General features: G+C 50.8%; 1 protein-coding gene across 1 annotated transcript; it reads left to right on the forward strand.

The window, feature by feature from the left end:
- Nucleotides 1–25,633, forward strand: LOC142484967 (endonuclease domain-containing 1 protein-like). Its single transcript, XM_075584212.1, has 2 exons — nucleotides 1–300; nucleotides 24,837–25,633. Exons 1-2 carry the CDS (start codon nucleotides 1–3, stop codon nucleotides 25,374–25,376), a joined length of 840 nt encoding a protein of 279 aa, XP_075440327.1. The 3' UTR covers nucleotides 25,377–25,633.
- The last annotated feature ends 947 nt before the right edge of the window (nucleotides 25,634–26,580 follow it).

Consider the following 26,580-nt stretch of genomic DNA (forward strand, 5'->3'; position numbering starts at 1 on the left):
ATGAGCTTCCTGAGGCTGCTCCTTGCTGTAGCCGCGCTCTGCTCTGGGGGGCTCTGTGAGGTGGTGCAAAGCTTCAAAGAAGTCTCCTCCTGCCAGACGTTCTTCTACCTGGGGCAAGAGCCGCTGGGCTTGGCTTCTGCCAGCACTGCCCGTATCTGCCAGCGCCTGCAGGGACGGTATTACTATGCGACCTTGTACCACCGTACAGCCCGCGTGCCTGTCTACTCTGCATATGTTCTGGAGAAGTCCACCACCTCCCGGCCAGACATCTCCTCCAACAACTGGTACCTGGAGCCTATGGTAAGACCCCAGATCCTGGTATTGCATGAACCGAGCATTGATACAGTTCTTCAGTATAATGAGACTAGTACCTCCATCAGAAGGATCATATCCCTCACAACCTTACCAAGGTGTAATGCATTCAATGATTACTTTGTGGGGTGTGCTACTAACTTATTAGCGAAACGCAGCCCAAAACACAAACCTGAATCTCATCCTGGGAGTACCCCTATAGTCCCACCCTCTCCCAACACTGCCCACAATTTTCAATTTTTCCCAGTATCCAAAAAGGAGATTACACAAGCGCTCCTCAAATTAAAACTAAGCAACCAATGTGGTCCTGACTTACTGCAATCTAAGTTCCTAAGACTTGGTGCCCCAGCCATCGCCAAACCAATTGCTTCCATAGTCAACTCTATCCTGTCTGCAGGCCATATCTGAGATCAGACTCCAAAAGACTGTTCATGGTCCCAAGGCTCAACAAAGTATACGGACGTTCCTCCTTCTCTTACCGTGCACCCCAAAACTGTAACAACCTACCAGAGACTCTCACATCCACCACCAGTTTAAGTTCTTTCAAATCTAAGGCTGTCTCACACTTTAATCTGGTCTGTAACTGTTGCATACGCCCATAATATATATTATCTCTAAACGTGCATGCAATGTCTTGTTTATAATGTATACACTGCTCATTTATGTAACTATATTTGTAACCATGTATTATTTGTCTTAACTCTGTGCCCAGGACATACTTGAAAACGAGAGGTAACTCTCAATGTATTACTTCCTGGTAAAATATTTTATAAATAAATAAATAAGTGCATAGTAACTCTGGGGATAAATATAGTATCTTGGATCAGCGTGAGATAGGATCACTCGGCTAACTAACACCCAGAGATGCAAGCCTACAAATAATTAAATGTGCAGGTATAAAGCTAAGCACTTGAGTTCCGGTTAGGTTAAAGTAAGATTAGGTAGATATTTCACTAATAGTTTAGGGTTTAATTAGGTGGTGGGGGGGGAGGGGGGCTAGATGGACACAAAGAGGTCAATCTACATGGGAATTATTGGATAGAGTGTTACAACTTGTCCAGGGTTATTATATAATTTAATATTGAGGTTGTTCAAGATGCTCATTTGTTTGGTTATGTCGTTGAGGCAGTTGAATTATTTAATGTATGATTATAGTTGTTTACTAGGAGTTTTGCATATGATAACGCCGGCTGTGGCTGTGAACCGGCCGCTGCCCTGCGTCCCTACTCTCGGGTCGGGGCTCATGCCCGGGCTTTCGAGAAAGTCCTCGGGAGAGGGGGCGCGGGATCTCCGCGGTGAATGGAGGAGTGGAAGGAGGAGACACTGAGGAGGTCCCGGCCACACCCTTCAACCTAGAGGCAAGGAGAGGGTAAGGGTCTCGGACCACTGCCTTCTCTTCCATTTTGTTTTATTTCCCTTTTGTGTCTTGCTTCCCCTACTTGTTTCCTTCACCCTTTCCTCCCTCCCGCATAGATGGTTTGCTGGTGGTGGTGGGGGGGGGGGGGAGTTCCCGATACCTGGGAAGTTCTACAGACTCTCAGCCAGCCTGCAATGGTCAAGGATAAGCAGAACAGGCCCAAGGCTCCCAATAATAACACAGATGTTACAAGGTGAGATGACACACACATCATGTCACTGACTTTTCTTTCCCATAACACAAAAGGCCTAACTTGTCCCCGAAAAAGGAAGATAGCAATCCTAGATAACAAGCGGAGAAATGCTGACATCATATTATTACAGGAGACCCATTTTAGCACCACCAGCTTCCCCAAATACCTCGACAAACAGTTTAGACAGGTTTTCCTGTCCTCTGCTAAAGAGAAAAAATGGGAAGTTGCAATACTCGTCCACAATAGGGTAGGGCTGGTGGTAGATGTGACAAAAAAAGATACCGAGGGTAGATTCCTCCTGATTGCAGGTACTATTAGCCAGCAACTGTTAACTATTGTTACAATATATGCGCCTAATGGCCACGATTCTTCCTTTCATAATGTAATCGTCCCAATTATTCAAAGACATACTAAAGGCGCTCTCATTGTGGGAGGTGACTTCAACGCAGCGCTAAATGCAGCCCTGGGCAGGTCTGGACCCCCAAGGCTTTGTACTGGAAATGAATCCACATCTTTGGCGCAGGGGTTGAAGGACCTTCAACTAATTGATGTATGGAGGGAATTACATCCACTAGATAAGAATTACACCTTCTATTCACACCCACACGACACCTTTAGCAGAATCGACTACTTCTTTGTCTCTAGTAGACTGGTCCCGAAGATCTCCCATTCTGGGATCCACGATATTTCGTGGTCAGATCATGCACCCATAGGGCTACGGTGCTCCCAGATAGGCCTAGACAGGCCAGGAGCAAACTGGAAATTAAATGAATCATTATTAAAGATCCCCGAAATAGAAGAAGTTCTAGGAGGAGAAATTAAACACTTCTTTAGAGAAAATGAGGGAAGCGTCTGCTCTCATATTACCCTCTGGGAGGCACACAAAGCAACACTAAGAGGGGTCTTGATTAATTTGGTGGCCAGAAGGAAGAGCGAAAGAAATAATAAGATCCTGGAAGGATAGAATGAGCTGACTGACCTATGGAACCAACATAAGAGATCTCCAAGCTCAGCGACTCTTAAAAAGATCGCAGACGCTCAGATTAAGCTGAATCTGCTCCTCACTTCTCAGGCCGAAAAGTCACTTAGCTGGTCAAAGAGGAAATTTTTTGAGAAAGCAAACAGACCAGATACCATGCTGGCCAATCTGATCAATTCCAAAGTAAAGAATTATAATATCCAAGCCATTAGATTACAATCAGGATCGATTTCTGCTAATCCTAAAAATATAGTGGGGGAATTAAAAAATTTCTATGAGAAACTGTATGATGGTGAGAAGGTGATCCGCTCCGCTAGTACTAAAAAAGCTCTGAGGAATTTCCTGAAGAGCTCGAATCTGCCGAGTCTGAGCGAGGCAGACAGAAAGGTACTGGGTAGTGATTTCACGGTGGAAGAGCTGTTCGAGGTCATAAAAAAATTGAAACCCTCTGCAAACCCCGGGACCCGATGGTTTTTCAAACCTATATTATAAGAAATTTAGGAAACATCTGGCTCCATATCTCGTATCGTATAACCAAGTTTTAGCGGGATCCCCCTTTCCCCAACACATACTCCAGGAGTCCATCTTTATAATACATAAGCAGGGAAAAGCCACATTGGACTGTAAAAGTTATAGACCAATTTCCCTGATTAATTCGGACGTTAAAATCTATGCTAAACTATTGGCCAATAGATTAGGTCTTATCCTGCCCAGACTGGTGCACCCAGATCAAGTCGGGTTTATTATGGGTTGACAAGCAGCAGATAATACCCGACGAATCATTGATCTGATAGAAATAGCGGATTCAAGATACATACAGGTTATGGCGCTCAGTCTGGATGCTGAAAAAGCGTTCGACAGGATAGACTTGCGTATTTGGAGGCCACGCTTGGAGCATTTGGGCTGGGAACAAAATTGACAAAAGCTATATTCTCCCTCTATTCGACTCCATCGGCCAGGGTTACCCACCAGGGATTCGCTTCTGATCCCTTTCAAATCAAGAGCGGTACAAGACAGGGCTGCCCGCTTCCCCCCCCCCCCTCCTCTTTGCATTGTGTATGGAACCACTGGCAGCGTCAGATACGCGATAGCAAAGACAACACAGGTATGGTCATTGAAAACCAGTCGCATAAAGTGGCACTGTATGCGGATGACGTATTCCTGACGATATTCAACCCCCTTACCTCTCTCCCAAACCTGTTCGACTTGTTGGGAAGATTCAATAGGATCTCCGGATTCAAAATAAACCAATCCAAATCGGACGCGCTGAATGTAAATTTACCTAAGCATCTGGAGAAGCTGATCACCCTCAATTTCAACTTTAATTAGCAGCAGAAACAAACGAAGTACTTGGAAGTTAACTTAACCAATGACTTTAAACCCCTTTACCAGGAAAATTACCCAAAACTGATGCAGACCCTGAGAGGGAACTTAAAAAGGTGGGCCTCACACAAAATGTTGTGGATCGGAAAGATCAACTGTGTCAAAATGAATCTGCTCCCACGCCTCTATCTCTTCTAAACCCTCCAGGTGCCATTACGGTTGAAGGACACCCTCTCGCTCCAATCAGAGATAGATACATTTATCTGGAGAGGGAGGGAGAAAGGCGAGAGTGGGCAAGCAGATAATGCGCAGACAAACGGGGGCGGGAGGGCTAGCGGTACCTTGTTTGTTGTCTTATTATAAAGTGGCCCAATTATGTCAAATTGTGTAATGGCATGCTGACCCAGATTCTAAAAGATGGGTCGCACTAGAGAAAGAATTATTATTATTATTCCCCCCTGGAATGAAAAAATCTAATCTGACTTCCCAAAAAGGTGCGGTTAGGCACCACAATGCCGCTATCCTCGATGACCAGCTCACTATCGGTATGGGAGGCTTCCGGGCTCAAATACAAATTGACCCAAAAGAACTCTGGAATTACCCCACTATGGGGTAATCCCCTGTTTGCTCCAGAACTAAAAGGTGCCGACTTCAATATCTGGAAACAAAAACATATGAATAGACTCCATGATCTGGAGGGCAGACGAGGCATACAAACTTTTGATCAAATCAAGAAAAGATATCCCCAATGCTGACTTTTTCAGGTACCTCCAGAACAGGGCATTTTACCAATCGCAAAAACCCCAAAACCAATTGCCCAACTTCGAAAAGCTCTGTCGTTCAGGGACAAACACAAAGGGACTCACATCGCAGATGTAAAGGGAAGTGACCAGTTCTGGCTCGACTGTGACACAGAAAACAGGGTACTGTACATGACCAGATGGGAAACTGACTTAGGGGAGGAACTGGACCTGGACGAATGGACGAAAATTGTCCTGGCAACTTCAAAAAGCTCCATATGCACGACTTTGAGGGAGAACGCATATAAGGAAATGATGAGGTGGTACCTCACCCCTCTAAAATTGTCCAAATTTCTGCCTAGTTACTCCCCATTGTGCCCGAGACAATGTGGACAGCAAGCAGACTTGTTGCACATGCTGTGGTCCTGCCCCCGAATCGTCCCGGTCTGGGAATCAGTTAAAGATTGGCTGAACAGGATCCTAGACACACACATACCATTAGACCCGTGGTTGTTTCTTCTTGGTAGGCCACACCAGGGTCTCTCCAGAAAGATAATAAATTGGTGGCGCACTTTGCGACGGCGGTAAGGGGGGAGATCGCAGCACGTTGGAAACAAAATGAGATTCCCCTGATTGTGAAAATTCGGAATAGAATTTGGACAGTTTGCCAGATGGAGAAATTGACGAGTCTTGTCAATGACACTGGCGCAAATTTTGTAAAAGTCTAAAAGTCTGGACGCCATGGTTGGCCCAGACAGACTACCTGGGGTTGAATAATGGCTAATAATTGGCTAATAAAGACAAGCGCGTTCTCCCTTGATGACGTGGCGACAAGACAAGCAGACGGAACAGGATAGGGACAGAGACAGAGACAGGCTAAGGACTATTCGAGCAGTGACCCTGTTACAGGGTACATGCAACTACACACGCGGGTTTCTTGACAAGGCTTATTTATTTAGCCTTCAAAGATATACAGCACACAAAACAAAAATAGCTTTTCATCAGCAACAAACGAAAAATGGCTTTTTCTTCAGCAGACCAAACTAAACAGTTTCTCTTTAGCAGACAGTCTAAAAATAATGCAGCTACCCTTTTCTATGCAGGAGACAGACAGTTCACAATTCATCTACTTTGCTAATCAGAGCTTGTATCAGGAATTCTCTTCAGCAGCTTACTCCTCTCTCAACAGCCAGGCTCCATGTGTCTACAGCCTGGGTTTCAACACACCTTGATTAGGCAGCTGGGATCCAACTAATTGTCCTGAGGTTCCCAGCTGAAGTTAACCTAGTCAGTGCTGCACTGCAGACTAGACATAGGTTTTCCAGGCATATAACTGGTGGCTTTTATTTACCCTGTCACAGACCCCCTGCCCAGGGATGAATTGGCACTATGGGATTGGCAAGAAAGAAACCTAGCGTGGGAACTCCCCACCAGAACTGGAGAGCAAGAGAATACACAGCATCTGGCGGAGCGGCAGTGGGAGGATAGGCTGTAGAGGTTTGTGAATGGGACGCTGAAACCCATAAGAAAGCTTGCAGCCAATCAGGAGGGCAGATTCTAAGCGCCAAACCAACAGTGGCAAATTCAAAGATGCTCTGTGCTGAATAGATGCGAGCCGGGTTCAAAGATTTTGACTCAAGAATTCTTCTAAGTCCCACTTCTGAAGAACATAGCAGTCGTGTCTGGCATTGCATGCCGAAATCTGTTCCAGGACTTCGTGAGTACCTACCGGTCAAGGAAAAGGGCGCCTACAGAGGTTATTTTTGCGAATTTCGCTCTAAGGATAGATTTATTTGTTAGCCCCATTCCCAGTAAGTGTGTTAACCCTGTAAATTGTGTTACATTGTGTGCATGTCTTTTCCTGAAATAAATTACCATTTATTTTACCTCCTTGCTTTGCTTTGCTCAATCAATGATCCCGGTATAAAAAGGTGTTGATAAACCCGTTTCCCGTGACACTTCTCTTACTGTGCACCCAACAACTGGAAAAATCTACCGGAGACTCTCACAGTCACCACCAGTCTAAATTCTTTCAAAACTAAAGCTATCTCAGATTTTAATCTGGTCTGTAACTGTTACATACGCCTATAATATATATTATCTCTAACTGTGCTTGCAATGACTTGTATATAATGTATACCCTGTTCATATATGTAACTATGTTTTTGTAACCATATATTATTTGTCATCTTAACTCTATGCCCAGGACATACTTGAAAATGAGAGATAACTCTCAATGTATTACTTCCTGGTAAAACATTTTTATAACTAAATAAGATCAGACCCCCCAACTAAGTGACCCAGATCAAACCCATACCACACTAGCCAACCAAAATCAGACCCTACTCAATTCCTTTCCAAGATTAGACCCCCCACTACCTGACCTCACCCAATACTTGATGCAGATAAGACCCCCCCCCTACCAGACCCAGATCAAGGTGTAACGAGAGATCATAGATGAGATATATGGAGGTGCAGAGGGGTAACAAGAGATCATAGATGAGATACAGTATATGGAGGTGCAGAGGAGTAACGAGAGATCAGAGGTGAAATATATGGAGGTTCAAAGGAGAGTAACGAGAGGTCAGATGTGAGATATATAGAGGCGCAGAGGGGAGTAACCAGAGATCAGAGGTGAGATATATGGAGGTGCAGAGGGGTAACAAGAGATCATAGATGAGATATATGGAGGTGCAGAGGGGTAACAAGAGATCATAGATGAGATATACTGTATGGTATTGCAGAGGGGTGTAACGAGAGGTCAGAGATGAGATATATGGAGGTGCAGAGGAAAATAACGAGGTCAGAGGTGAGATATATGGAGGTGCAGAGGAGTGTAACGAGAGATCAGAGGTGAGATATATGGAAGTGCCGAGGAGAGTAACGAGAGGTCAGAGGTGAGATATATGGAGGTGCAGAGGAGAATAACGAGAGGTCAGAGGTGAGATATATGGAGGTGCAGAGGGGTGTAACGAGAGGTCAGAGGTGAGATATATGGAGGTGCAGAGGAGTAACGAGAGGTCAGAGGTGCAATATATGGAGGTGCAGAGGGGTGTAACGAGAGGTCAGAGGTGAGATATATGGAGGTGCAGAGAGGTGTAACGAGAGGTCAGAGGTGAGATATATGGAGGTGCCGAGGAGAATAATGAGAGGTCAGAGGTGAGATATATGGAGGTGCAGAGGGGTGTAACGAGAGGTCAGAGGTGAGATATATGGAGGTGCAGAGGAGTAATGAGAGGTCAGAGGTGCGATATATGGAGGTGCAGAGGGGTGTAACGAGAGGTCAGAGGTGAGATATATGGAGGTGCAGAGAGGTTTAACGAGAGGTCAGAGGTGAGATATATGGAAGTGTAGAGGAGTGTAACGAGAGGTTAGAGGTGCGATATATGGAGGTGCAGAGGGGTGTAACGAGAGGTCAGAGGTGAGATATGGAGGTGCAGAGGTGAGATATATGGAGGTGCAGAGGAGTGTAACGAGAGGTCAGAGGTGCGATATATGGAGGTGCAGAGGTGAGATATATGGAGGTGCAGAGGAGTGTAACGAGAGGTCAGAGGTGCGATATATGGAGGTGCAGAGAGGTGTAACGAGAGGTCAGAGGTGAGATATATGGGTGTGCAGAGGTGAGATATATGGAGGTGCCGAGGAGAATAACGAGAGGTCAGAGGTGAGATATATGGAGGTGCAGAGGGGTGTAACGAGAGGTCAGAGGTGAGATATATGGAGGTGTAGAGGAGTGTAACGAGAGGTCAGAGGTGCGATATATGGAGGTGCAGAGGGGTGTAATGAGAGGTCGGAGGTGAGATATGGAGGTGCAGAGGAGTGTAACGAGAGGTCAGAGCTGAGATATGGAGGTTCAGAGGTGAGATATATGGAGGTGCAGAGGTGAGATATATGGAGGTGCAGAGGAGTGTAACGAGAGATCAGAGGTGCGATATATGGAGGTGCAGAGGGGTGTAACGAGAGGTCAGAGGTGAGATATATGGAGGTGCAGAAGTGAGATATATGGAGGTGCAGAGGAGTAATGAGAGGTCAGATATGAGAAATATGGGGGTGCAGAGGAGCGTAACGAGAGGTCAGAGGTGAGATATATGGAGGTGCAGAGGGGTGTAACGAGAGGTCAGAGGTGCGATATATGGAGGTGCAGGGGAGCGTAATGAGAGGTCAGATATGAGAAATATGGAGGTGCAGGGGAGCGTAACGAGAGGTCAGAGGTGTGATATATGGAGGTGCAGAGGAGTAATGAGAGGTCAGATATGAGAAATATGGAGGTGCAGGGGAGCGTAACGAGAGGTCAGAGGTGAGATATATGGAGGTGCAGAAGTGAGATATATGGAGGTGCAGAGGAGTAATGAGAGGTCAGATATGAGAAATATGGGGGTTCAGGGGAGCGTAACGAGAGGTCAGAGGTGTGATATATGGAGGTGCAGAGGAGTAATGAGAGGTCAGATATGAGAAATATGGGGGTTCAGGGGAGCGTAACGAGAGGTCAGAGGTGAGATATATGGAGGTTTAGAGGGGTGTAACGAGAGGTCAGAGGTGAGATATATGGAGGTGCAGGGGAGCGTAATGAGAGGTCAGAGGTGCGATATATGGAGGTGCAGGGGAGCGTAACGAGAGGTCAGAGGTGAGAAATATGGAGGTGCAGGGGAGCGTAACGAGAGGTCAGAGGTGCGATATATGGAGGTGCAGGGGAGCATAACGAGAGGTCAGAGGTGAGATATATGGAGGTGCAGAGATGTAACGAGAGGCCAACCACAGATGCACGATCCCAGGACACATACCTTCCTGTTGGGGACCACATCTTCACCTTTCAGGCACTAATAACCTAAGTGACACTGAACAGTGTGATTCCCTGCTTTGTATAGCGTGTTTTCTGACACTACTTGGTTTGAGAGCTTGCACTCCACAAGCTCACTTTGTCCTATAACTCCCTGCAGGAAGTTATAGTGCAAAGCCCAATGATCCCACACGCTGCCACCGGAATAAAGCCTGTCACAGTAGACCAGGTCTTTTAACACATTTATATTTAAGGGATCGGTCACAAGGCAAAACCAGGCCGTGAAATAAATTGAGGTTTATTTGGATAAGACCTCGGAAACACACTGAAATACAAAATACAGAGAATATACACACTTACTGGGGTCTGGATGTTGAGATCTAGCCATTTCATAGTTGCAGGGCTCCTGCTTCAGCAAAAGGTGTTACCTTGTTCGCTCCGGTTGGTTCCAGCCTGCTGGCTGGGCCTCTCCATGCTTCTGTGTTGGTGTAATAGCTCTTTTCAAGTAGCAAAGTAAAAGTAGTGCACAGCCAAAAGGAGCAAGGAGAGGAACCAATAATGCAAAAAATGATTTAATGGAGACTCGGGGCATAGAGAATAACCTCCTGCGCGTTTCGAAGAGTATGTAGGAGGTTATTCTCTATTCCCTGAGTCTCCATTAAATCATTTTTTGCATTATTGGATCCTCTCCTTGCTCCTTTTGGCTGTGCACTACTTTGACTTCACTACTTAGATCCTTTGTCAGCAGCTGCACGTCTTATCCAGTCTTTGAAGTGGGTGATTTTGAGTATAAAATTTCGTATTTGAAGTGGACACTCCCAATGAAATTGAGGGTTGGTGACAACATCACTGTGACGGGGAGGAAAGGGTTAATACTTGATTTGCCATGCATTACTGTTGTTGCCCTGTCCCCGCTCCTGAGGAAGCTGCGGATGCAGTGAAACGCGTTGAGCCAAGCTAAGGAAGGAGACAGAGTACAGCTGCATCATAACCTGACGGTCTGATAGCCTGCTCCAACCCCAGAGGCACTGCTGCTGCGGCTCGGCGAGTCTTCCAACCCCCAGATCTTCCCGTCCTCACCGGAAAAGGCGTCACCCCCAGGCCAGGAAGTGACGACAGACGCCATCCATCCGGCACCGGACGAGGGGGCACCCTCGAGGAGGGGATCTCTGAGTGGAGGACGTTCTATTTCCATCTGCCAAGCCGTTTGTGTAGCTGCCTGACATTCCAAGAAACCTTTATGTGAATGTGCTCACACGTTGCATTGTGAGTACACATTTCTATGCTTCTTCTATAAATTTTTAGTGTTACCTGGTACACACTATGTTTCCCTCTTTCTCTGTATGAATGCGGTTGCTGTTCTGTGAGAGCGAAAGCCCCGGCGATCACACTATCCAGTTTACCATCATCAGTGACTGCTGTATGCTGCTATCTTAGGCGGAGGAATATATTATTCAACTTTACATACAAAAACGCTGTTTTTTATCCTGCTTCTTGTAAGTAGGCGATCTGTAAGAGCCAAGTTTTTCCTGAATTCTGACCCATAATTGTCTTTAAGTACTACACTATGATTTGTTATTGTATGTTTTTTTCTGGGTGTTCCTGACGATCCTGCTCCCTTCCTGTCCTGGATTCAAACGTTTTGTGAGGGAATCAGTGTATATTCCCTGGAAGGTTGAGAGTTTTTTTCAGTTACACAATATATTATTTAATATCACTATCACTGTGTTTTAGCGCCATACTGAATCACTGGGTTTCACACTGTTGCCCTGTCCCCGCCATTTTTATTCCCCATCTGCAGGCCATTCCCTGTCTGCGAGGGTAAAAGACAAGATGCATTGCTTGCCATACACTCTAACCAACACATGATAGACGATCTTAAATGTAAGGCAGGAGGTATTTTTTTGTAAGTCTAAACAGGAATTACTTGGACATCCAGCTGTGATATGGGTGAATGAGCTTCGGTATTTTTATGACCAAGCCTGAAAGGGCTGTAATTATTTTTATGATGGAGCCTCAAAAGGCTCCAAAAAGATTTAGAGTCCCCCTGTCTAAAAGAGTGTCAATTATGACAATTCCCAGAGGCCCATAATGTATACAATACTGGCATACTGATGCACAGCAGATGTCAGGCTAGTGATACATCTAGACAGAAGCCAATTTTATCTTGGACAGTATACATTTTATATTAAAACATAATTTCTTTTGGTTTGAAAATAATTTTTATTTACAAAAGTGTGGAACCGCCATGGGTACCAAATTCGCCCCCAGCTACGCAAACCTATTTATGTCCGTATGGGAGGATGACTATATTTGGTCAATTGTGGAGCTGGGTGCGAGTCCCCCTGTCTAAAAGAGTGTCAATTATGACAATACCCAGAAGCCCATAATGTATACAATACTGGCATACTGATGCACAGCAGATGTCAGGCTAGTGACACCTCTAAGTCAGAGACCAGACACAGTGGCCCCAAGAAATGGGTGTAGTCCAGGTATGCTAAGTGGCATGGGCGTCAACCTGACCCATGCGCCCTGCCCACCGGACAGCCCTTTTGACCGGTCTTATGATCTGTGGGTAACTTGGCTGTTCGTGGGTTTTTTTGTTCCCACGAGGGGATTGGATCCACATGTTAAAGATAGCTTTGGCCAGTCTATAACTGTGGCTTCTCAGGTATTTCCCAGTGTGATTCCTGAATTTTAATCCATGATGTAAAGATGCAAGACTTTGTTCCAGTACAGCAGCAACCAGTCCAGGAGTGAATGGGTTAATAACAACATAACCACAGGACTTTTAAAACCAAGGCTGCATTTCTTGCACTGGCAAGCAAAGGACAATTTCTTTCATTCCAAGGACAATTTCTTCCATTTCCTTATCCCAGTGAGTGTTGTTTTAAGTGTATTCTGCAGATGTCGTGTGTTTGTCTATTAAGGAAATAAATCACAATTTATTTTGCAACTTGTTCTGTTCAATCAAGTACCCAGAAATATAAATGTGTTGATAAAAGTTGGTGTCACCGTGACAATCACTTATCCCCAGTTTTCAGGGATTACGTGTCTTTTGAGTTAACTTCACGGATATACTCATTCAATTGCTTATATGAATATGGATTCACCCATGATGTCTATAATCTGGATTTAATTATTTTACAAGCCTGGTACTAGAGCATTTCTTTATGCTCCTCATTAATAGCTCCTTTCACCCAGAAGCACCTTTGAGAAGCCTGCCTGTCTGCAGCTGCTTGTCTCTTCAAATCTCCAACAGAAAAAGAGAGAGAACTGCCTGTTCTGTTCTGACTGACAGATTAAATCTGTCAGTGGTGATATTGGATACCGAGGCTTGAGCCTCATTACTCCAAGTTCTCTTGTTGAGTGTATTGTCGCACACTTTAGAAAGCTTCTTGATCTGTGTTACTTGCCACAGTTGAGTTGGTTTCACAGGGTCAGCGCTGTGATGGGTGAGAGAGAACTGCTTCACTGCTCTTCCTTATATAGGGCTTGCTGCCTATCTAATACACTGAGAGGGATGGCAGTCAATTAGAGCATGGATTGTGAGTGCCAAAACCTGCATGTCTCTTGCAATTAACACAGAGAATCCCTATACCCGAGCTGGTGGCATTGAAATGCTAATTCACATCTGGCTGCCTTTTGTCCTGTCTGCAGTCCAGCTCACAGCACAAACACAAAATGCATTGTAGTTTTAAAACACAGAAAAACTAACATTTGGTCCCTAGAGCTTGCACTGTACAATTTGGACCTAAAACATGGGGTCTGCGCACGGGGCTCTAAAACCTGCTCTAAGACCAGCTCTAATACCTTGCTGTCAGGCAATTCAGGTTAACCCTGTTTGTCCCCAAATATCACCCTTATGTGCCTGAAGTCTGCCCTGCAGCTATTTCTCGAAAGGGGCCACCCATACAAGGCAACCCACTTACAGGCTTTCACAGGCAGCTACGGGACCATGAGACCAAGGGAATACAGCATAGAATGCATTAACTGGCCCACTGGGCTTACATAGTTAACCCCACTCACGCTGTTCCTGGCTTATAACCCTATGGAGGACAGTATAAGGGAAATAGAATTACAGGGCAACACAGTAAGGTACAATATTGGACCCAAGAGCTGACACTCTCAGCCCTTGCCATATGGTTTCAGGGGCAGCCAGCCGGGCTCCACCATTATTATTGAAGGCCGGCTACACCCTACTGTCACAGCTGGAGAGTGTTGCGCCTGATGGGGACTCCTGGACTTTGGCCAGTCCAGACAATCTGGCTTTATGTGGCCAGTCTTGTTACACTGATAGCATCTCCTCTCATGTTTGAACTCGGCAGGCTTGGGTGCACTTCCTTCTGCAGCAGTCCTGTTTTTCCACTGAGCTAGCTGTGTCACCATGTGTGCAGCTGTGTCACAGTGTGTGCAGGTGTGTCACAGTGTGTGCAGGTGTGTCACCGTGTGTGCAGGTGTCACTGTGTGTGCAGGTGTGTCACCGTGTGTGTAGCGCTGTCACAGTGTGTGCAGGTGTGTCACAGTGTGTGCAGGTGTGTCACCGTGTGTGTAGGTGTGTCACTGTGTGTGCAAGTGTGTCACCGTGTGTGCAGCGCTGTCACCGTGTGTGCAGGTGTGTCACCGTGTGTGCAGCGCTGTCACCGTGTGTGCAGGTGTTTCACCGTGTGCAGCGCTGTCACCGTGTGTGCAGGTGTGTCACCGTGTGTGCAGGTGTGTCACCATGTGTGCAGGTGTGTCACTGTGTGTGCCGGTGTGTCACCGTGTATGCAGGTGTGTCACTGTGTGTGCAGGTGTGTCACCGTGTGTGCAGGTGTGTCACCGTGTGTGCAGCGTTGTCACCGTGTGTGCAGCGTTGTCACCGTGTGTGCAGCGCTGTCACCGTGTGTGCAGGTGTGTCACCGTGTGTGTAGGTGTGTCACCGTGTGTGCAGGTGTGTCACTGTGTGTGCAGGTGTGTCACTGTGTGTGCAGGTGTGTCACCGTGTGTGCAGGTGTGTCACCGTGTGTGCAGCGCTGTCACCGTGTGTGCAGTTGTGTCACCGTCTGTGCCGGTGTGTCACCGTGTGTGCAGGTGTGTCACCGTGTGTGCAGGTGTGTCACTGTGTGTGCAGGTGTGTCACCGTGTGTGCAGCGCTGTCACCGTGTGTGCAGGTGTGTCACCGTGTGTGCAGCGCTGTCACCGTGTATGCAGGTGTGTCACTGTGTGCAGCGCTGTCACCGTGTGTGCAGGTGTGTCACCATGTGTGCAGGTGTGTCACCATGTGTGCAGGTGTGTCACTGTGTGTGCCGGTGTGTCACCGTGTATGCAGGTGTGTCACTGTGTGTGCAGGTGTGTCACCGTGTGTGCAGGTGTGTCACCGTGTGTGTAGCGCTGTCACCGTGTGTGCAGGTGTGTCACCGTGTGTGTAGCGCTGTCACCGTGTGTGCAGGTGTGTCACCGTGTGTGCAGGTGTGTCACAGTGTGTGCAGGTGTGTCACAGTGTGTGCAGGTGTGTCACCGTGTGTGTAGGTGTGTCACTGTGTGTGCAAGTGTGTCACCGTGTGTGCAGCGCTGTCACCGTGTGTGCAGGTGTGTCACCGTGTGTGCAGCGCTGTCACCGTGTGTGCAGGTGTTTCACCGTGTGCAGCGCTGTCACCGTGTGTGCAGGTGTGTCACCGTGTGTGCAGGTGTGTCACCATGTGTGCAGGTGTGTCACTGTGTGTGCCGGTGTGTCACCGTGTATGCAGGTGTGTCACTGTGTGTGCAGGTGTGTCACCGTGTGTGCAGGTGTGTCACCATGTGTGCAGCGCTGTCACCGTGTGTGCAGGTGTGTCACCGTGTGTGCAGCGTTGTCACCGTGTGTGCAGCGTTGTCACCGTGTGTGCAGCGCTGTCACCGTGTGTGCAGGTGTGTCACCGTGTGTGTAGGTGTGTCACCGTGTGTGCAGGTGTGTCACTGTATGTGCAGGTGTGTCACTGTGTGTGCAGGTGTGTCACCGTGTGTGCAGCGCTGTCACCGTGTGTGCAGTTGTGTCACCGTCTGTGCCGGTGTGTCACCGTGTGTGCAGGTGTGTCACCGTGTGTGCAGGTGTGTCACTGTGTGTGCAGGTGTGTCACCGTGTGTGCAGCGCTGTCACCGTGTGTGCAGGTGTGTCACCGTGTGTGCAGTGCTGTCACCGTGTATGCAGGTGTGTCACTGTGTGCAGCGCTGTCACCGTGTGTGCAGGTGTGTCACCATGTGTGCAGGTGTGTCACCATGTGTGCAGGTGTGTCACTGTGTGTGCCGGTGTGTCACCGTGTATGCAGATGTGTCACTGTGTGTGCAGGTGTGTCACTGTGTGTGCAGGTGTGTCACTGTGTGTGCAGGTGTGTCACCATGTGTGCAGGTGTGTCACCGTGTGTGCAGCGCTGTCACCATTTGTGCAGGTGTGTCACCGTGTGTGTAGGTGTGTCACCGTGTGTGCAGGTGTGTCACTGTGTGTGCAGGTGTGTCACTGTGTGTGCAGGTGTGTCACCGTGTGTGCAGGTGTGTCACCGTGTGTGCAGGTGTGTCACAGTGTGTGCAGCGCTGTCACCGTGTGTGCAGTTGTGTCACCGTGTGTGCAGGTGTGTCACCGTGTGTGCAGCGCTGTCACCGTGTGTGCAGTTGTGTCACCGTGTGTGCAGGTGTGTCGCCGTGTGTGCAGGTGTGTCACTGTGTGTGCAGGTGTGTCACCATTTGTGCAGGTGTGTCACCATGTGTGCAGGTGTGTCACCGTGTGTGCAGCGCTGTCACCATGTGTGCAGGTGTGTCACCGTGTGTGTAGGTGTGTCACCGTGTGTGCAGGTGTGTCACTGTGTGTGCAGGTGTGTCACCATTTGTGCAGGTGTGTCACCATGTGTGCAGGTGTGTCACCGTGTGTGCAGCACTGTCACCATGTGTGCAGGTGTGTCAGCATGTGTGTAGGTGTGTCACCATGTGTGCAGGTGTGTCACTGTGTGTGCAGGTGTGTCACCGTGTGTGCAGGTGTGTCACCGTGTGTGCAGGTGTGTCACAGTGTGTGCAGCGCTGTCACCGTGTGTGCAGTTGTGTCACCGTGTGTGCAGGTGTGTCACCGTGTGTGCAGCGCTGTCACCATGTGTGCAGTTGTGTCACCATGTGTGCAGGTGTGTCATCGTGTGTGCAGGTGTGTCACAGTGTGTGCAGCGCTGTCACCGTGTGTGCAGTTGTGTCACCGTGTGTGCAGGTGTGTCACCGTGTGTGCAGCGCTGTCACCGTGTGTGCAGTTCTGTCACCGTGTGTGCAGGTGTGTCACTGTGTGTGCAGGTGTGTCACTGTGTGTGCAGGTGTGTCACCGTGTGTGCAGCGCTGTCACCGTGTGTGCAGTTGTGTCACCATGTGTGCAGGTGTGTCATCGTGTGTGCAGGTGTATCACAGTGTGTGCAGCGCTGTCACCGTGTGTGCAGTTGTGTCACCGTGTGTGCAGGTGTGTCACCGTGTGTGCAGCGCTGTCACCGTGTGTGCAGTTGTGTCACCGTGTGTGCAGGTGTGTCACTGTGTGTGCAGGTGTGTCACCGTGTGTGTAGGTGTGTCACCGTGTGTGCAGGTGTGTCACTGTGTGTGCAGGTGTGTCACCATTTGTGCAGGTGTGTCACCATGTGTGCAGGTGTGTCACCGTGTGTGCAGCGCTGTCACCATGTGTGAAGGTGTGTCACCGTGTGTGTAGGTGTGTCACCATGTGTGCAGGTGTGTCACTGTGTGTGCAGGTGTGTCACCGTGTGTGCAGGTGTGTCACCGTGTGTGCAGGTGTGTCACAGTGTGTGCAGCGCTGTCACCGTGTGTGCAGTTGTGTCACCGTGTGTGCAGGTGTGTCACCGTGTGTGCAGCGCTGTCACCGTGTGTGCAGTTGTGTCACCATGTGTGCAGGTGTGTCATCGTGTGTGCAGGTGTGTCACAGTGTGTGCAGCACTGTCACCGTGTGTGCAGTTGTGTCACCGTGTGTGCAGGTGTGTCACCGTGTGTGCAGCGCTGTCACCGTGTGTGCAGTTGTGTCACCGTGTGTGCAGGTGTTTCACTGTGTGTGCAGGTGTGTCACCGTGTGTGCAGGTGTGTCACCGTGTGTGCAGGTGTGTCACAGTGTGTGCAGCGCTGTCACCGTGTGTGCAGTTGTGTCACCGTGTGTGCAGGTGTGTCATCGTGTGTGCAGCGCTGTCACCGTGTGTGCAGTTGTGTCACCGTGTGTGCAGGTGTGTCGCCGTGTGTGCAGGTGTGTCACTGTGTGTGCAGGTGTGTCACCATTTGTGCAGGTGTGTCACCATGTGTGCAGGTGTGTCACCGTGTGTGCAGCGCTGTCACCATGTGTGCAGGTGTGTCACCGTGTGTGTAGGTGTGTCACCGTGTGTGCAGGTGTGTCACTGTGTGTGCAGGTGTGTCACCATTTGTGCAGGTGTGTCACCATGTGTGCAGGTGTGTCACCGTGTGTGCAGCACTGTCACCATGTGTGCAGGTGTGTCACCATGTGTGTAGGTGTGTCACCATGTGTGCAGGTGTGTCACTGTGTGTGCAGGTGTGTCACCGTGTGTGCAGGTGTGTCACCGTGTGTGCAGGTGTGTCACAGTGTGTGCAGCGCTGTCACCGTGTGTGCAGTTGTGTCACCGTGTGTGCAGGTGTGTCACCGTGTGTGCAGCGCTGTCACCATGTGTGCAGTTGTGTCACCATGTGTGCAGGTGTGTCATCGTGTGTGCAGGTGTGTCACAGTGTGTGCAGCGCTGTCACCGTGTGTGCAGCTGTGTCACCGTGTGTGCAGGTGTGTCACCGTGTGTGCAGCGCTGTCACCGTGTGTGCAGTTCTGTCACCGTGTGTGCAGGTGTGTCACTGTGTGTGCAGGTGTGTCACTGTGTGTGCAGGTGTGTCACCGTGTGTGCAGCGCTGTCACCGTGTGTGCAGTTGTGTCACCATGTGTGCAGGTGTGTCATCGTGTGTGCAGGTGTATCACAGTGTGTGCAGCGCTGTCACCGTGTGTGCAGTTGTGTCACCGTGTGTGCAGGTGTGTCACCGTGTGTGCAGCGCTGTCACCGTGTGTGCAGTTGTGTCACCGTGTGTGCAGGTGTGTCACTGTGTGTGCAGGTGTGTCACCGTGTGTGTAGGTGTGTCACCGTGTGTGCAGGTGTGTCACTGTGTGTGCAGGTGTGTCACCATTTGTGCAGGTGTGTCACCATGTGTGCAGGTGTGTCACCGTGTGTGCAGCGCTGTCACCATGTGTGCAGGTGTGTCACCGTGTGTGTAGGTGTGTCACCATGTGTGCAGGTGTGTCACTGTGTGTGCAGGTGTGTCACAGTGTGTGCAGGTGTGTCACCGTGTGTGCAGGTGTGTCACAGTGTGTGCAGCGCTGTCACCGTGTGTGCAGTTGTGTCACCGTGTGTGCAGGTGTGTCACTGTGTGTGCCGGTGTGTCACCGTGTATGCAGGTGTGTCACTGTGTGTGCAGGTGTGTCACCGTGTGTGCAGGTGTGTCACCGTGTGTGCAGCGTTGTCACCGTGTGTGCAGCGTTGTCACCGTGTGTGCAGCGCTGTCACCGTGTGTGCAGGTGTGTCACCGTGTGTGTAGGTGTGTCACCGTGTGTGCAGGTGTGTCACTGTGTGTGCAGGTGTGTCACTGTGTGTGCAGGTGTGTCACCGTGTGTGCAGGTGTGTCACCGTGTGTGCAGCGCTGTCACCGTGTGTGCAGTTGTGTCACCGTCTGTGCCGGTGTGTCACCGTGTGTGCAGGTGTGTCACCGTGTGTGCAGGTGTGTCACTGTGTGTGCAGGTGTGTCACCGTGTGTGCAGCGCTGTCACCGTGTGTGCAGGTGTGTCACCGTGTGTGCAGCGCTGTCACCGTGTATGCAGGTGTGTCACTGTGTGCAGCGCTGTCACCGTGTGTGCAGGTGTGTCACCATGTGTGCAGGTGTGTCACCATGTGTGCAGGTGTGTCACTGTGTGTGCCGGTGTGTCACCGTGTATGCAGGTGTGTCACTGTGTGTGCAGGTGTGTCACCGTGTGTGCAGGTGTGTCACCGTGTGTGTAGCGCTGTCACCGTGTGTGCAGGTGTGTCACCGTGTGTGTAGCGCTGTCACCGTGTGTGCAGGTGTGTCACCGTGTGTGCAGGTGTGTCACAGTGTGTGCAGGTGTGTCACAGTGTGTGCAGGTGTGTCACCGTGTGTGTAGGTGTGTCACTGTGTGTGCAAGTGTGTCACCGTGTGTGCAGCGCTGTCACCGTGTGTGCAGGTGTTTCACCGTGTGCAGCGCTGTCACCGTGTGTGCAGGTGTGTCACCGTGTGTGCAGGTGTGTCACCATGTGTGCAGGTGTGTCACTGTGTGTGCCGGTGTGTCACCGTGTATGCAGGTGTGTCACTGTGTGTGCAGGTGTGTCACCGTGTGTGCAGGTGTGTCACCATGTGTGCAGCGCTGTCACCGTGTGTGCAGGTGTGTCACCGTGTGTGCAGCGTTGTCACCGTGTGTGCAGCGTTGTCACCGTGTGTGCAGCGCTGTCACCGTGTGTGCAGGTGTGTCACCGTGTGTGTAGGTGTGTCACCGTGTGTGCAGGTGTGTCACTGTGTGTGCAGGTGTGTCACTGTGTGTGCAGGTGTGTCACCGTGTGTGCAGCGCTGTCACCGTGTGTGCAGTTGTGTCACCGTCTGTGCCGGTGTGTCACCGTGTGTGCAGGTGTGTCACCGTGTGTGCAGGTGTGTCACTGTGTGTGCAGGTGTGTCACCGTGTGTGCAGCGCTGTCACCGTGTGTGCAGGTGTGTCACCGTGTGTGCAGTGCTGTCACCGTGTATGCAGGTGTGTCACTGTGTGCAGCGCTGTCACCGTGTGTGCAGGTGTGTCACCATGTGTGCAGGTGTGTCACCATGTGTGCAGGTGTGTCACTGTGTGTGCCGGTGTGTCACCGTGTATGCAGATGTGTCACTGTGTGTGCAGGTGTGTCACTGTGTGTGCAGGTGTGTCACTGTGTGTGCAGGTGTGTCACCATGTGTGCAGGTGTGTCACCGTGTGTGCAGCGCTGTCACCATTTGTGCAGGTGTGTCACCGTGTGTGTAGGTGTGTCACCGTGTGTGCAGGTGTGTCACTGTGTGTGCAGGTGTGTCACTGTGTGTGCAGGTGTGTCACCGTGTGTGCAGGTGTGTCACCGTGTGTGCAGGTGTGTCACAGTGTGTGCAGCGCTGTCACCGTGTGTGCAGTTGTGTCACCGTGTGTGCAGGTGTGTCACCGTGTGTGCAGCGCTGTCACCGTGTGTGCAGTTGTGTCACCGTGTGTGCAGGTGTGTCGCCGTGTGTGCAGGTGTGTCACTGTGTGTGCAGGTGTGTCACCATTTGTGCAGGTGTGTCACCATGTGTGCAGGTGTGTCACCGTGTGTGCAGCGCTGTCACCATGTGTGCAGGTGTGTCACCGTGTGTGTAGGTGTGTCACCGTGTGTGCAGGTGTGTCACTGTGTGTGCAGGTGTGTCACCATTTGTGCAGGTGTGTCACCATGTGTGCAGGTGTGTCACCGTGTGTGCAGCACTGTCACCATGTGTGCAGGTGTGTCAGCATGTGTGTAGGTGTGTCACCATGTGTGCAGGTGTGTCACTGTGTGTGCAGGTGTGTCACCGTGTGTGCAGGTGTGTCACCGTGTGTGCAGGTGTGTCACAGTGTGTGCAGCGCTGTCACCGTGTGTGCAGTTGTGTCACCGTGTGTGCAGGTGTGTCACCGTGTGTGCAGCGCTGTCACCATGTGTGCAGTTGTGTCACCATGTGTGCAGGTGTGTCATCGTGTGTGCAGGTGTGTCACAGTGTGTGCAGCGCTGTCACCGTGTGTGCAGTTGTGTCACCGTGTGTGCAGGTGTGTCACCGTGTGTGCAGCGCTGTCACCGTGTGTGCAGTTCTGTCACCGTGTGTGCAGGTGTGTCACTGTGTGTGCAGGTGTGTCACTGTGTGTGCAGGTGTGTCACCGTGTGTGCAGCGCTGTCACCGTGTGTGCAGTTGTGTCACCATGTGTGCAGGTGTGTCATCGTGTGTGCAGGTGTATCACAGTGTGTGCAGCGCTGTCACCGTGTGTGCAGTTGTGTCACCGTGTGTGCAGGTGTGTCACCGTGTGTGCAGCGCTGTCACCGTGTGTGCAGTTGTGTCACCGTGTGTGCAGGTGTGTCACTGTGTGTGCAGGTGTGTCACCGTGTGTGTAGGTGTGTCACCGTGTGTGCAGGTGTGTCACTGTGTGTGCAGGTGTGTCACCATTTGTGCAGGTGTGTCACCATGTGTGCAGGTGTGTCACCGTGTGTGCAGCGCTGTCACCATGTGTGAAGGTGTGTCACCGTGTGTGTAGGTGTGTCACCATGTGTGCAGGTGTGTCACTGTGTGTGCAGGTGTGTCACCGTGTGTGCAGGTGTGTCACCGTGTGTGCAGGTGTGTCACAGTGTGTGCAGCGCTGTCACCGTGTGTGCAGTTGTGTCACCGTGTGTGCAGGTGTGTCACCGTGTGTGCAGCGCTGTCACCGTGTGTGCAGTTGTGTCACCATGTGTGCAGGTGTGTCATCGTGTGTGCAGGTGTGTCACAGTGTGTGCAGCACTGTCACCGTGTGTGCAGTTGTGTCACCGTGTGTGCAGGTGTGTCACCGTGTGTGCAGCGCTGTCACCGTGTGTGCAGTTGTGTCACCGTGTGTGCAGGTGTGTCACTGTGTGTGCAGGTGTGTCACCGTGTGTGCAGGTGTGTCACCGTGTGTGCAGGTGTGTCACAGTGTGTGCAGCGCTGTCACCGTGTGTGCAGTTGTGTCACCGTGTGTGCAGGTGTGTCATCGTGTGTGCAGCGCTGTCACCGTGTGTGCAGTTGTGTCACCGTGTGTGCAGGTGTGTCGCCGTGTGTGCAGGTGTGTCACTGTGTGTGCAGGTGTGTCACCATTTGTGCAGGTGTGTCACCATGTGTGCAGGTGTGTCACCGTGTGTGCAGCGCTGTCACCATGTGTGCAGGTGTGTCACCGTGTGTGTAGGTGTGTCACCGTGTGTGCAGGTGTGTCACTGTGTGTGCAGGTGTGTCACCATTTGTGCAGGTGTGTCACCATGTGTGCAGGTGTGTCACCGTGTGTGCAGCACTGTCACCATGTGTGCAGGTGTGTCACCATGTGTGTAGGTGTGTCACCATGTGTGCAGGTGTGTCACTGTGTGTGCAGGTGTGTCACCGTGTGTGCAGGTGTGTCACCGTGTGTGCAGGTGTGTCACAGTGTGTGCAGCGCTGTCACCGTGTGTGCAGTTGTGTCACCGTGTGTGCAGGTGTGTCACCGTGTGTGCAGCGCTGTCACCATGTGTGCAGTTGTGTCACCATGTGTGCAGGTGTGTCATCGTGTGTGCAGGTGTGTCACAGTGTGTGCAGCGCTGTCACCGTGTGTGCAGCTGTGTCACCGTGTGTGCAGGTGTGTCACCGTGTGTGCAGCGCTGTCACCGTGTGTGCAGTTCTGTCACCGTGTGTGCAGGTGTGTCACTGTGTGTGCAGGTGTGTCACTGTGTGTGCAGGTGTGTCACCGTGTGTGCAGCGCTGTCACCGTGTGTGCAGTTGTGTCACCATGTGTGCAGGTGTGTCATCGTGTGTGCAGGTGTATCACAGTGTGTGCAGCGCTGTCACCGTGTGTGCAGTTGTGTCACCGTGTGTGCAGGTGTGTCACCGTGTGTGCAGCGCTGTCACCGTGTGTGCAGTTGTGTCACCGTGTGTGCAGGTGTGTCACTGTGTGTGCAGGTGTGTCACCGTGTGTGTAGGTGTGTCACCGTGTGTGCAGGTGTGTCACTGTGTGTGCAGGTGTGTCACCATTTGTGCAGGTGTGTCACCATGTGTGCAGGTGTGTCACCGTGTGTGCAGCGCTGTCACCATGTGTGCAGGTGTGTCACCGTGTGTGTAGGTGTGTCACCATGTGTGCAGGTGTGTCACTGTGTGTGCAGGTGTGTCACAGTGTGTGCAGGTGTGTCACCGTGTGTGCAGGTGTGTCACAGTGTGTGCAGCGCTGTCACCGTGTGTGCAGTTGTGTCACCGTGTGTGCAGGTGTGTCACCGTGTGTGCAGCGCTGTCACCGTGTGTGCAGTTGTGTCACCATGTGTGCAGGTGTGTCATCGTGTGTGCAGGTGTGTCACAGTGTGTGCAGCACTGTCACCGTGTGTGCAGTTGTCACCGTGTGTGCAGGTGTGTCACCGTGTGTGCAGCGCTGTCACCGTGTGTGCAGTTGTGTCACCGTGTGTGCAGGTGTGTCACTGTGTGTGCAGGTGTGTCACCGTGTGTGCAGGTGTGTCACCGTGTGTGCAGGTGTGTCACAGTGTGTGCAGCGCTGTCACCGTGTGTGCAGTTGTGTCACCGTGTGTGCAGGTGTGTCACCGTGTGTGCAGCGCTGTCACCGTGTGTGCAGTTGTGTCACCGTGTGTGCAGGTGTGTCGCCGTGTGTGCAGGTGTGTCACTGTGTGTGCAGGTGTGTCACCATTTGTGCAGGTGTGTCACCATGTGTGCAGGTGTGTCACCGTGTGTGCAGCGCTGTCACCATGTGTGCAGGTGTGTCACCGTGTGTGTAGGTGTGTCACCGTGTGTGCAGGTGTGTCACTGTGTGTGCAGGTGTGTCACCATTTGTGCAGGTGTGTCACCATGTGTGCAGGTGTGTCACCGTGTGTGCAGCGCTGTCACCATGTGTGCAGGTGTGTCACCGTGTGTGTAGGTGTGTCACCGTGTGTGCAGGTGTGTCACTGTGTGTGCAGGTGTGTCACCGTGTGTGCAGTGCTGTCACCGTGTGTGCAGTTGTCACCGTGTGTGCAGGTGTGTCACCGTGTGTGCAGCGCTGTCACCGTGTGTGCAGTTGTGTCACCGTGTGTGCAGGTGTGTCGCCGTGTGTGCAGGTGTGTCACCGTGTGTGTAGGTGTGTCACCGTGTGTGCAGGTGTTTCGCCGTGTGTGCCGGTGTGTCACCGTGTGTGCAGGTGTGTCACCGTGTGTGCAGGTGTGTCATCGTGTGTGCAGGTGTGTCACTGTGTGTGTAGGTGTGTCTACGTGTGTGCAGGTGTGTCACCGTGTGTGCAGGTGTGTCACTGTGTGTGCAGGTGTGTCACCGTGTGTGCAGGTGTGTCACCGTCTCCCTCTCTCTTGTCCCCCGTGTAGCTGGCCGGTGTCCCTCGTCAGGACATGTTGCAGCCCTCACACAGCGCTCTGCAGTCGGACGTGTCCTCAGTGACGGAGAGCCAGGCTGTGAATGACGATTACAGGAATTCAGGCCTGACCCGTGGCCACGTGAATCCGAGTCAGCACCACAGCAGCGAGTCTCAGATCTCCACCTTCACATACACTAACATGGCGCCTCAGTACTCCGAGCTGAACAGCGGCTCCTGGAACCAGTACGAGAGCTTCCTGCGTGACAATATCCTGCCGGCCTGCAGCCAGGCTCATGTCCTGAGTGGGGTCATCCTCTCTGGGCTGAGCCCCAGCCAGGGCAAGTGGCTGCGAGACCGCGTCAACGTGCCCACCTTCTTCTGGAGCGCCTTCTGCTGCGTGCAGGGGAACGGGGGGCTGCACACTGAGGGGCGACTTGGCAGAAACATGGCTCCCTTCGACGTGGTGACCAAGACCGTTCCTGAGCTGGAAACCATCCTAAGCAAGGAGTATGGGGGGGCAGTGTCCCTATTCCAAGGGGGCTGCCAGTGACACCTCCTATAATGAGCCAGCAATGTGACTGACCACGGGCAAAATATGTGATCACTGCAAGAGATACTGCTGCGACACACTTTATTCGAGCAAATACCCAGTATGTACCTGGCAGATACCTGGAATGCACCGCTCCTCACCTCTGACAAGCCCCGTTGCGTTTGCCTTCCCAGCCATGGTTCATGCCTGGCTGACGGGCGGCTGATCTGTTAAATGATAATGATTAGGATTTAATAGGCTGCAATGCTTCGCGTGTCTACCAGATGGCATAAATTCATGAATTGTAATGCAGTATATATATATATATATATATATATATATATATATATATATATATATACTGTGCAGTATTGCAGCCAGCGGGAATAAAATGCTTCAATCCCTGCCTGGAAAATAACGCAATGCACTCGAGCAGAAAACAGTCACAAACCTCAATACACCCGGGTATACCCGAATTCGTGGGACTAGCCGAGCTCGAATAAAGTGTGTCGCCAGTGTACCCTACCTACCCACCCCTTCATCATGATACTCCCCCTACTGCACCTACCTACCCCTTTACCATCACACCCTACTATACCTAACCACCCCTTCATCATGATACTCCCCTACTATACCTACCCACCCCTTCATCATAATACTCCCCCTACTGCACCTACCTACCCCTTTACCATCACACCCTACTATACCTAACTATCCCTTTCATCATGATACTCTCCTACTGCACCTTCCTACTTCTTTACTAAGAAACCCCATACAATACCAACCCCCTTCAACCAAGAAACCCCTGTCACGGGAGACCAGGTTATTTACACCTTTTTATCAGGATCATTCATTGAGCAAAACAAGGTAATGAAATAAATTGTAATTTATTCGGCATAAATTCGCTTACACACAATGATACACACAATACAGACAAAGACACACTTACTTTGGGACTGGGGGTGAGAACGAGACTTTCCTAGGTGCAGGGAACCCTACGGGAGAGTTTTATCCTGACCGGGACTTAGCCCGGAATCTCCTGGAACCCAAATAATCATAAAGTTCCACACGCCACCGCTACGTTCTCTTCTGAGAACTTGGTCCCTCCTGACCGCGAGTTACTCCAAATCTCCTGGAACTAAAATCGGCATAAAATCCCAGCCGCGTCCTCTAAAATCGTTTCGGAGAACTTGGGCGCAGAAGTCGGGACTTAGTCCCTGGCAGG

This window comes from Ascaphus truei, unplaced genomic scaffold (assembly GCF_040206685.1).
Source record: "Ascaphus truei isolate aAscTru1 unplaced genomic scaffold, aAscTru1.hap1 HAP1_SCAFFOLD_485, whole genome shotgun sequence".
Lineage (NCBI taxonomy): Eukaryota > Metazoa > Chordata > Amphibia > Anura > Ascaphidae > Ascaphus > Ascaphus truei.